Source organism: Dendrobates tinctorius, unplaced genomic scaffold (genome assembly GCF_039654945.1).
Source record: "Dendrobates tinctorius isolate UK_male_01 unplaced genomic scaffold, ASM3965494v1 ptg000016l, whole genome shotgun sequence".
Lineage (NCBI taxonomy): Eukaryota > Metazoa > Chordata > Amphibia > Anura > Dendrobatidae > Dendrobates > Dendrobates tinctorius.
Window position 1 is genome coordinate 19,310,537 of NW_027361684.1, and position 12,647 is coordinate 19,323,183.

General features: G+C 46.5%; 1 protein-coding gene across 2 annotated transcripts in view; it reads left to right on the forward strand.

The window, feature by feature from the left end:
* The window catches only part of HIP1 (huntingtin interacting protein 1), a 198,371-nt gene extending 186,057 nt beyond the window's left edge, over positions 1-12,314 (forward strand). For both annotated transcript variants that reach the window (XM_073565546.1, XM_073565545.1), the window contains one exon: positions 11,202-12,314. In XM_073565546.1, the coding sequence (XP_073421647.1) occupies positions 11,202-11,212 (11 nt within the window). In that variant the 3' untranslated portion in view covers positions 11,213-12,314. The remainder of the gene's footprint in view (positions 1-11,201) is intronic.
* Positions 12,315-12,647: the final 333 nt, after the last annotated feature.

Genomic DNA, 12,647 nt, shown 5'->3' on the forward strand with positions numbered 1-12,647 from the left:
CAGGCTAAAAGAACTGCCAGCAAGAGACTGACATTAACTCTTGCTGGAACAAAAGGAAGATACAACATTTAAATTTCAGCAGACCCAGAGCTGTAACGGATCCCTTAATGATTCGTGGTAAGTAATAGGAGGCACTGCAGCGCTGGGTGGAGAATAGAGCTGGAGTGACAGAGGCTTCAGATCTACAAATAGTTTTAGGGCCTCATTTGCATATCAATTCAAACGCTGATTTCTCAGTAATGGAGGAACAGGCCGGCCATGTACAGGTATCACTGGACTTGTCTTTGGTAGAACTATATTCATATACAAATATGAAATCTTATTGACAGATTCACTTTAAAGGTGAAGTAACATTTTTGTGCATTTATTGGCTTCTTGCAGAGAAACAGCCAATCCCAGTTTCTGTTGGTTCAGTATAAATAGTAATAATGGTCTTTCAGAATGTTATTGTGTTAATAGAATGTTTTCTTTTGCACGATTAGTGGAAGTTTCCGATTTCCTACATTTATCCTACAGGATCTGTAAGAAGAATATAATTGCTGCTAGCTGTGGGGAGGGCACACCTTTTCCCTTAAAGGGAATGTATCCTCAGAAAATGTCCTATTGTTTAAATGAGGTTTTCATATTAAATATAATTTTAAAATTTGTTGATGTTTTTTTTCACTTTTTGATATTACTATGTATATGAAAAGAAATCAGACATTTTTAAATTTTCACCCTGACCACAAAGCCTTAAGGCCCCTATACACATTAGATATCTGTTAAACGGTCGATCTTTTGGCTGACAGCTATATCTCCCAATCTCCACATAAACAGGAATGTTCGGCTCCGCTGAGTGCTTCTGTGTTTTCTATGAGAAAGCTGCTGCAGACTCCTCTAAGGGATTCTTTCCGTAAGGGAGAACATAAAGATCGCCCTTGGGCACTCCAACGTGCTGTATCCTTCACTCCACCGACCACATCTGTTTGAGGAAATTCAGGATGCTCCCTTACACATTAAACTGATGAGGTGATCTCACCAATATAATCTGGTTCATACAACTTTTGTCTTGTACACTTCATTCAAGACTCTCAGTGCCTGTATTTTTTTACAGAACATACTTTTCAGAAGTTTCATTATTATCTCAGACAGGATAACAACCTCTATAGCTAATATCTTTATATAGGCACAAGTTCCTCCATTCACAATAGGTGATGTCAAAGCTCACCTCCTCCCACTACCTTCACAATGACTTTTGCCCAGATTAGAGCATGCTTGGCCAATACTTCTAAGGAAACAAGTAGTGTATGAGTCAGTAAAACAGAATGTGTGAGTCTAATATTGGGTCTAGTGGCCAGTGTGAAACTTGCAAGATTAAAAAAACAAACATTTGAGATGAAAACCAAATGTAAACATCACTATTTCTAAAAGGGTTTTCCCACGGACAAAAGTTCATTTTATTCACTAGGTATTGGAATGAAAATAAGTTCCACAATAGGAAGCAATTAAAAATAATGTTCCTGTGCTGAGATAATCTTATAAATGTGCCCCTGCTGCGTACTGTGTAATGTCTGTGTCTGACCGTACAGGAACATGGTCTGATCATATCACAGTTCCTGGGCAGGGGAGGAAGCAAAAGAGTATACAAACATTACAGCAAGGGATCACAGCTGATTGTTTTTGTGAGATAAAACATTTCTCTGCCTTTGTTTAAACAATGCTTTATCTCGCAGAATCTGCTGTGATCCCATCCTGTCCCACTGTCTGTATATTCTCACCTCCTTCCTCCCCTGCCCAGGAGATGTGGTATGATTAGACCATGTTCCTGCACGGTCAGACACAGCCATTACACAGCACACTGCAGGGACACATTTATAAGATTATCTCAGCACAGGAACATTTGTTTTAAACACATCAAATTGTGGAATTTATTATTATTCCAAGATCTATTGATTGAAATATTGCTTAAAATGAACTTTCGTTCATGAGAAAATCCCTTTAAGAGTTGGGACCAATCTGTTCAGTAGTGCTCCGCTTTGTCCTGTTAAGTAGAAAACATCTCCAGTGTTGTCTGTATGTCAGAGCGTAAAAGAGAAAGAGGCTGCTCTGATGCTATATTCCCTGGTTGATCTCTCCTACACGGCGGTAGTAAAAATTGAAATCAAATTACCTAATGCCCTGTTTCTACAGTGGGTATGGAAAGTATTCAGAACCCTGTAAATTTTTCACTCTTTGTTTCATTTCAGCTATTTGGTAAATTCAAAAAAGTCAATTTTTTTTCTAATTAATGTACACTCTGCACCCCATCTTGACTGAAAAAAGCAGAAATGTAGTAATTTAATAAAAAACAAAAACTGAAATATCATATGGTCATAAGTATTCAGACCCTTTGCTCAGACACTCATATTTAAGTCACATGCTGTCCATTTCCTTGTGATCCTCCTTGAGATGGTTCTTCTCCTTCATTGGAGTCCAGCTGTGTTTAATTAAGCTGATAGGACTTGATTTGTAAAGGCACACACCTGTCTATATAAGACCTCACAGATCACAGTGCATGTCAGACCAAATGAGAATGATGAGGTCAAAGGAACTGGCCAAGGAGCTCAGAGACAGAAATGTGGCAAGGCACAGATCTGGCCAAGGTTACAACAGAATTTCTGCAGTACTCAAGGTTCCTAAGAGCACAGTGGCCTCCATAATCTTTGAATGGAAGAAGTTTGGGACCACCTGAAGTCTTACTAGACCTTGCCGTCCAGCCAAACTGAGCAATCGTGGGAGAAGAGCCTTAAGGTACTGTCACACTTAGCGATGTACCAGCGATCCCGACCAGCGATATGACGCGGTCAGGATCGCTGGTACATCGCTAAGTGGTTGCTAGTGTGCTGCCACACAGGCAGATCTCCCCAGCGACATCGCTGGGGACGGGGGTCGCTACTTACCTGTCACACTAGGCGATCCTGCGTCCTCCCGCCCGGGTCCACGCTCGTCTCTCCACAGGAAGCGCCGCAGGAAGCTGACGACGAGAAACAGTCCTGGAGGTTTTCGCGCGATCAGCGATAACCAGCAGGGGAGCGGGTCGTAGGTATGTATCAGACACAGCGATATCGCTAGCAATATCGCTATAACGTCACAAGTTATAGCGATATTGCTAGCGCTATCGCTTAGTGTGACAGTACCTTTAGTGAGAGAGGTAAAGAACCCACAGATCACTGTGGCTGAGCTTCAGATATGCAGTAGGGAGATGGGAGAAAGTTCCACAAAGTCAAATATCACTGCAGCCCTCCACCAGGTGGGCCTTTATGGCAGAGTGGCCCAACGGAAGCTTCTCCTCAGTGACAGACATATGAAAGCCTGCGTAGGGTTTGCTATAAAACACACGAAGGACTCAAAGACTATGAGAAATAAGATTCTCTGGTCTGATGAGATGAAGATAGAACTTTTCAATGATAATTCTAAGCAGCATGTGTGGAGAAAACCAGGCACTGCTCATCACCTGCTCAGTACAATCTCAACAGTGAAACATGGTGGTGGTAGCATCATGCTATGGGGGTGTTTTCTTTATCGCCTTATTGGGGGACACAGATTACCATGGGTGTATGCTGCTGCTGCTAGGAGGCTGACACTATGCAAAAACAAGAAAATTGGCTCCTCCCCGGCAGTATACACCCACCGACAGATACCAAGTACCCCAGTTTTTGCTTAGTGTCTGTAGGAGGTGGACCGGGATCTTCTCAGATCCACAGTTAATAATCCTTTTATTTCCTGTAGGTGTTTGTCGAACTTTTTAATCTTTTCTCGCTTATTTCTTTCAGGTCTTCACATCAGGAAACAGGGTGTAGTTTTCACTCTGATTTCCTATATCAGGCGGCTGAGCGAGCAGTGTGGTGATTTCCCACATCGCAACTCTCAGTACCGCAGGCAGGACCTTTCCCTAACACCAGTCGGTGTTATGGGCGGATGATGGGTGGCCGTTCCTTGCCAAAACAACCCCTCACCCTTCTCCTGGGACAGGGCTGAGAGGAAGACGGCGGTGGTCAGCAGGCTATCCTTCGCTCCCAGCAAGAAAACGCCGTCTTCTACATGTCAGAGAGTAAGAGGTCTTCTCCCAGCGGCCTGACTGTTACGCAGGGCCCCTGCGGTTATCCTCTTCAGGGACGTCAGGTAAGAGTCTGATCGTTCCCTTCAGCCGGCATGTCTGAGCAATATTTGAGATTCCCGCCCTCCTCCCTCTCTGCCAGCAGCGCGCCTCATGCTGACAGCAGCGCTTCCCGCCGTGCACGGGCATCAGAGGTACCCTGGAGCGGTCGCTCCAGCTGAATGGGTCTTTTCAACAATGGGGGAGGTTTATTCCAGAGCGGTGGGGGCGCAGCTCACCTCTATCTATCGGCGCCGCGGCCATTGCAGGCTAGAGAGCCAGGCGGGGAGGGAGAGCGGTTTCACTTTCACTTTCTCTCCTGCCTCCCTGCTCAGGACGCGCTTCTCCTTTTCTCTCTGGCGCCCTTTTTTTCGCGCACCCATTCCACCCTATTACAGGGCTCCTTTTGTTTTCAGAGGCATCAATCTTTTTATTACCGCTCCCCCCCACCCCGCCTCCATGGCCCGATCACTTCCCGGCGCCAAGCTCCGCCTTCCTCAACCTCACAGCCAGTTTCCTGACTGGAATCTCTCTTCTTCCTTCGCTGCTTGGAGGACACTTCAGGGTCCTGCTGCTCGTCAGATTCTCGGTAGGCTCAGCCCTTTATTGCAAATTAGCTCCCCTCTGCAGTCCCTGATCTTATCTAGTGCGGCCATACGGCGTATCCCACCTATGTTCAACCCTTCAACGGCGCTTTCTTTCAAGCCCACCGTTATTCACTACGCCTGTGCACGCTATAAAAAGAAGTGGCCTTCAGGTCAGTCGTCGCCCCTCTGTCCGTCCTGCAGTCCTTCCGCCATGTCAGCCTCTCAGGAGCACACAGATTCACGGGATGAGGGTACCTCTTCTCTCCCAGAGTGGGCCGTGGCAATGTCGCAGTCGGTCTCTGATCTGACTAAAGTGTCTCAGTCCCTGGTCCAGGTCCTAGAACATTTGCTTCAGCTATCTAAAGCCACCTGTGCACCGACCGCCTCGCAAGGTGAGTTGTCTGCACCTGACCGCGACCTTCGGAGGGACAGATCGAGTGGAATTACTAGGAAGCGTGTTCTCTTTGGCTCGTCTTCCAGCTCTCTAAGCCCGGCTGCTTCTCCCAGGTGCCCTTCTCCCTCTTCAGGAGACGACACTAGGTCAGATGAGGATCCCCAATCGGGATCTAGTTCAGAAGCAGATGGCATGTCTAAAACTCGGAAGATGGTCGACAGCCTCCTTTCAGCTATCTTTCCAACCTTAGAAATTAAACACGACAAGCCCCCTTCTCAGGAATGTTCCATTCCATTTAAGCGGGCAAGGCCTCCTTCCCAAATTTTCCCAAACCATAAAGAGTTTGATACTACACTGACCAAACACTGGGAGCACCCCGAGCAGCTTCTCAGGCCGCAGGTACTTAGATGTCCTGTACTCTTTTGATGCGGATTTACGCACAAAATGGTCCAAAGCCCCCGAAGTGGATCCTTCTGTCTCTCGCATAGCCTCCAAGACGGTCCTATCCCTCCCTGATGGGGCATCACTTAAGGATCCAACAGACAGACAAATAGAGTCTCTAGCGAGATCAATTTTTGAGGCATCTGGTGCCTCCCTTTGTCCGATTTTCGCACCTGCCTGGGTAGCAACGGTCTTCTCTGCTTGGGCAAAGATTCTTCGCAGGGGCATCTTAGCAGCAGCTCCTCAGGATGAGTTGGCGGATCTGGCAGATCAAATTAATCATGCGGGTAAATACCTTTTGGCCGCCGCCCTAGATGCAGCTGGGTGCGTGGCAAGGGCTAACAGCAACATAGTGGCTGTACGCCGAGTCCTTTGCCTAAAGTCATGGAATGCGGACACTACCTCAAAGATCGGCCTTCCGCCTCTAAGGAGCGAGAGCAGAAAAGATCATCTTACAAACCCGCTCCCCGCTGGAGATCTAGAGGTTAATACCCCAGGTCGTCAGGTACCCGGTCCGGTAGGTTTGCCTCCAAGTGGCGGGTCACCCCCACCTGGAATTTCTTCCAGGGTGGGAGGCAGACTTTCCTCTTTCATGGACGCCTGCTGTTCATTGTCGACGACGCTTGGGTCAGGGAAATCATCACATCCGGATACAAGATCGAGTTTGCGTCTCCGCCAAAGGGACGTTTTTTCCTGTCCCGACCTCCAAGACAGAGGTCTCACATTCCAGGTTTCTTTCAAGCCGTCTCCTCTCTTCTTGCCGCCGGAGTGATCGTTCCGGTTCCCGCACACGAACGATTTTCAGGCTTCTATTCAAATCCCTTCGTTGTTCCAAAAAAAAAAAAAAGACGGTTCTTTTCGGCCAATCCTGGACCTCAAATTGCTCAATCACCATGTAAAGATTTTCCACTTCAGAATGGAGTCTCTTCGGTCAGTGATAGCCTCAATGGAACACAAGGAATTTCTCTGTTCTGTGGACATACGGGATGCCTACCTTCACATCCCTGTGTGTTTGCAACATCAGAAATACCTTCATTTTGCGATTCAGGAAGACCACTACCAGTTCACGGCTCTTCCCTTCGGTCTGGCCTCCGCTCCCCGGGTTTTCCCGAAAGTGATGGCGACAGTCATGGCCATCCTCCGCTGCAGGGGGATCCTCATCATCCCTTATCTAGACGACCTTTTGATTAAGAGATCGCCCCGGCAAGACTGTCTTCAGAGTCTTCAGATAGTCCTAGACACTCTTTGCCGTCTCGGGTGGATAATCAACAAAGGAAAGTCCATTTTGATCCCCACACAGCTCCTGACCTTCCTAGGCATGGAATTCGACACAAATCTAGCCCGTGTGTTTCTTCCAAAGGAGAGATTTGCAGCTCTTTCCAAAGGGATCCGACTTCTCAAGCGGCCAACCCCCATTCCCCTTCGGTCCTGCATGAAGGTTCTGAGGAAGATGGTAGCTTCCATGGAAGCGGTGCCCTTTGCACAATTTCATCTTCGTCCCCTCCAGTTGGCTCTTCTTTCGGCCTGGGACAAGACCTCACTGTCCTTGGACCGTCCCATTCTCCTTCCCCTCAGAGTGAGACAATTCCTGACTTGGTGGGCAAGGCCATAGTCAGTCCTTCAAGGGAGGTCCTTTCTTCCGCTTCAATGGCAAGTCATCACCACCGATGCCAGCCTTCTAGGGTGGGGAGCGGTGTGCCATCTAAAAACATCTCAAGTCTGGTGGAACCCACAGGAGGCTCTTCTCCCCATCAATCTTCTGGAGATCAGAGCAATCTTCCTGGCTCTTCACTGGCAGCCTCTCTTCCTCGGCAAGCCGGTCCGCACTCAGTCGGACAACGCCACGGCTGTGGCATACATAAACCACCAGGGGTGCACGCGCAGCAAGCAAGTAATGGCGGAAGTAGCCAAGATACTGCTCTGGGCAGAACGTCACGTTCCTGCGATCTCCGCCGTTCACATTCCAGGGGTGGAAAATTGGGCGGCCTACTTTAAGTCGTCAAGGTCTAGCATCAGGCAAATGGGCCCTTCACCCCTCAGTCTTCCATCAGATATGCCAGTGCTGGGACACCCCAGATGTCGATCTCATGGCATCTCGGATGAACCACAAAGTTCCGCACTTCGTAGCCAGGTCCAGGGACCCTCTAGCCGTCTCTTGCGACTCCCTGATAATTCCGTGGTCCCAGTTCCGACTTCCTTATCTATTTCTGCCTCTTGCCTTGATCCCTCGAGTGATCAAAAAGATAACATCGGAAGGCGTACCAGTGATTCTGGTGGCCCCAGACTGGCCAAGACGCCCTTGGTACGCGGAGCTGGTGAACATGCTCGCGGACGTTCCCTGGAGGCTTCCAGACCGTCCGGATCTTCTCTCGCAAGGCCCCCTTTACCACGAGAATTCTCAGTCTCTGAATTTAACGGCATGGCCATTGAGGCCGCGATCCGGAGAGAATCAGGTTTGTCTGACCAGGTGATTCAGTGTATGATCAAAGCCAGAAAACCGGCCTCTTCCCGCATTTACCATAGGTGCTGGAAGGCCTTTTTCCGTTGGTGCGACGGTAAAAAAAAAAAAAAAAGTCTTTCCTATGTCCTTTTCCATTCCATCTATTCTTGGGTTCCTCCAGTCTGGTTTAGATGCGGGTCTGTCCCTCAGTACCCTCAAGGGCCAGGTCTCCGCCCTGTCTCTCCTCTTCCAAAGAGAGCTGGCGGCCTTACCGCAGGTTAAGACTTTTCTCCAAGGGGTCGCCCATGTGACTCCACCGCATCATTCGCCGATAGATCCGTGGGATCTCAATCTCGTCCTTAGCGCTCTCCAAAAGGCGCCGTTCGAGCCTATCCAGGACATTCCTTTATCCCTTCTCTCGTGGAAGGTAACTTTCTTGATTGCCATTACATCCATCAGAAGAGTTTCTGAATTGGCGGCCTTGTCATGCCTTTCCTCGTACCTGATTCTCCATCAGGATAAGGCCATTCTCAGGCTCGTTCCTTCCTTTCTCCCAAAGGTCGTATCCTCTTTCCACATCAATGAGGATATCGTTCTTACATCTTTTTGCCCTGCTCCGTCTCACCCTATTGAGAAGTCCCTCCACAAACTAGATGTAGTCAGAGCCTTGCGTGCTTATCTCGCCAGGACTGCTTCTTTTCGTCAATCCGATTCCTTGCTAGTCTTCTATGAAGGTCGCCGGAAAGGGTTCCGGCGTCCAAATCCACGATAGCTCGCTGGATTCGTTCTACCATTCTGGAAGCGTACCGACTTCAGGAAAAGCGGCACCCTCTGGGAGTGAGAGCCCACTCTACCTGGGCTGTGGCAGCTTCGTGGGCTGTGCGTCACCAGGCTTCGGCTTTACAGATTTGCAGGGCCGTGACCTGGTCGTCCTTTCTCACTTTTGCGAAGTTCTACATGGTTCATACCCAGGCCTCGTCTCATGTAGTTGTTGGTAAGAAGGTTCTGCAGGCGGCGGTGGCTCACCGGCCGACCTAAGCCTTTCCGGTTCTTTCGTTCCTTATTGCTGTTCCCGCCCTTGGGACTGCTTTGGAACGTCCCATGGTAATCTGTGTCCCCCAATAAGGCGATAAAGAAAGATGGATTTTTGGTTCTTACCGTAAATTCTCTTTCTTGGAGCCTTCATTGGGGGACACAGCACCCTCCCTGTTTAAGTTGTACCGTGTTGGGGCTTTGAGCTCCGTGTTGGGTTGGTACATATGTTTAAAATTCCGTGGTTTCTCCTACTGCTTTCTCACCAACTGGGGTACTTGGTATCTGTCGGTGGGTGTATACTGCCGGGGAGGAGCCAATTTTCTTGTTTTTGCATAGTGTTAGCCTCCTAGCAGCAGCAGCATACACCCATGGTAATCTGTGTCCCCCAATGAAGGCTCCAAGAAAGAGATTTTACGGCAAGAACCAAAAATCCATCTTTTTTAGCTGCAGGGACAGGACGACTGGTTGTCATTGAAGGAAACATGAATGTGGCCAAGTACAGAGATATCCTTGATGAAAATCTCTTCCAGAGTGCTCTGGACCTCAGACCTGGCCGAATGTTCACCTTCCAACAAGACAATGACCCTAAGCACACAGCTAAAGTAATAAAGGAGTGGCTTCAGAACAACTCTGTGACCATTCTTGACTGGCCCAGCCAGAGCCCTGACCTAAACCCAATTGAGCATCTCTGGAGAGACCTGAAAATGGCTGTCCACCAACGTTCACCATCCAACCTGATGGAACTGGAGAGGATCTGCAAGGAAGAATGGCAGAGGATCCCCAAATCCAGGTGTGGAAAACTTGTTGCATCATTCCCAAGAAGACTCTTGGCTGTACTAGCTCAAAAGGTGCTTCTACTCAACACTGAGCAAAGGGGCTGAATACTTATGACCATATGATATTTCAGTTTTGGTTTTTTAATAAATTTGCAAAAATTACTACATTTGTTTTTTTTTTTTTTTTTCAGTCAAGATGAGGTGCACAGTGTACATTAATAAGAAAAAAATGAACTTTTTTGAATTTACCAAATGGTGCAGAGTGAAAAATTTAAAGGGGTCTGAATACTTTACGTACCTAGTGTACGCTGGAATCAAGATTACTTCCATGACACATGCAGAAGTGCTGGAGACAGAATCTGTGGAGGTGAATGACATTATTCTCTAATGTCGAAACACTTAAAAAAATTACATGAAATAGGAAACTTCATATTTTTTTGTTTTCTCCTTTCATTTAGGCCACGTTCACATGTTCAGTATTTGGTCAGTATTTTACCTCTGTATTTGTAAGCCAAAACCAGGAGTGGGACAGTCAGAGGAAAAGTATAATAGAAACCCGTCACCACTTCTGCATTTATCACCCACTCCTGGTTTTGGCATACAAATACTAATGTAAAATACTGACCAAATACTGAGCTTGTGAACGTGGCCTAAATCTTGTGATGGTACTGATGGATATGAGAGGTCGGAACTAATGAAACACTGATAACCCATAAGTGGAAGATTTTACCTTCATTAGTCGTTCATTGGTTATTTATGACTGGCCTTTTGCACACCAGTCTTGGTGAAGGCAGCGCTGGAGTAAGATGTACCTAATAGTGATGAGCGAGTATACTCGTTGCCTGGGTTTTCCCGAGCATGCTCGGGTGACCTCCGAGTATTTTGGCGTGCTCGGAGATTTAGTGTTTGTCGACGCAACTGCATGATTTATGGCTGCTAGACAGTCTGAACACGTGTGCAATTCCTAACAAACAGGCAATCCCATGTATTCAGCCTGTCTAGCAGCCGCAAATCATGCAGCTGCGTCGACAAACACAATCTCCGAGCACACCAAAATACTTGGCGATCAACTGCTGTGCGCCTCCAGTAGAAATGTTACTCCAGTCCTTCTGCATTTCTGGCATAAATTTCCCCATTACAGTGGAGTAGATTTTGATAAATTTGTCTGGGCCTCGCCACCCCACCCCATCCCTCCCAAGCTTCCCTCACTTTTGCAGCACTTGCCTGGATTGCCCAAAGTTGCAAAGTCTTTGCGCAATTTAAAGTTGCACAAAAAATTTGCAACATTTCAAGGTGTTTTATGGCAGATAAGTGGTGAAAATATCTTGAATTGGCCCCTATGATTCTATGACTCAGTTATCAGTATCATTTATTGCCAAATTGTGATTTTTTTTTCTCTTGATTTGTATCGTAGATGCTGAATAAGCTCTGTTACAGCTTCCACTCTACATATAGAACGCACAGCGATAACTTTGAAAGCACACGTCTATGGCATTCAATTCAGATCTCCTCTATACAGCCTGGACTGGCCGCGTCCAACTGGTTCTGAGTATTCTCAATGGGCTACAGAAGAGCAGAAAGGAAGGAGAGGAGCATCAATGGTGCACAGAAAAGGATTCAGGAACCTTTATAATGACCGCCACGCTCAACTACCACTCACCTTCAATGCTTAGGAGACAAATATATTCCATTTCTTGATATCTATGTTAGTTCAGGATCACATGGAGAGGCCGTAAAAACTCAGCAAGGTGCGGGGTAAAACCTTCAGCCTTTGATGTCAGATAGTCTTTAAGTTCTTGGCACCTGAAAGACGTCTAGGTGTTTGATAGCAACATTCACTTAAATCCATTCAGCTAAATACAATTTATTATACCCTGTGGAGGGACCAGGAGCACAATTAAGCCCCTAGGGGGCGTATGAGAGGGACCTGCAGTTTTGTTCAGTCATATTTAATTAGCTAGCAAAGAAAATGGACTACGACTTTTGCCTTATAGGTTACTGGACAGTTCTATAGAAAGAAAGAAGTACTTGATATTATTGCTGCTGTAACCCTAACATGCAGCAAAGTTCTCGGGAGAGAGAGAAATTTTGGATTGCTTTTAATTAAAGGTGGTAGAATTGTTTGGAAGACATCAATATTATATATTGTATAAATGTACAGTGGGAGCCGTGACCATAATAAGGGATGATTAGTGCTTACGACCTAAGATCACTCCGTAAACTCAAGACCCAAACACAGATCTTTGTCTGTGAAATTTCACATGTTCAAGGCAATCCTGTGTGAGTTCTTCTATTGGTCGGTGCTATTTGGGCCTCGCCCCCGAGGTCCTTTCATATCCTGCACTGCCATCTAAGTTTACAGCAGGAAGAAAGACGAGAAGCAATCTAGGCCATGGATTCTGAACACACTGTGACAATAAGAGAAGACATATAGACCATGGTGTTATGTTTTCACATTTGTGCCACAAGGCTTGGCATTAGTAGATGTCACTATTGCATTTACACCAATAAACCCATGTTCATTTTTTTCCTGGTTCTTTTTATTCTGTACCTAAAATGCCTTAATTTTTTCTAAATTCTTCAAGGATAAATATATTTTAAAAAATAGATATATGAATTTAATTTGTTTAATTACTAATAAACTTGTTAATATACTTTCATTCTGAATTACACTTCGACTCCAGATGCGTCTTGAAGTCGCGGCACTTCCACTTCTGGCTTTGTTTTTAAACAGCCATGAGCTTCTTTCCCCCCTCTCTGTGTATATGATGCAGCTGGTTTATTTCACTAACTAAGCCAGCCCCCTTCTTCATCACAGCTGATTCATAGACCTAATCCTGACAACCAGTTTCTTTCATAC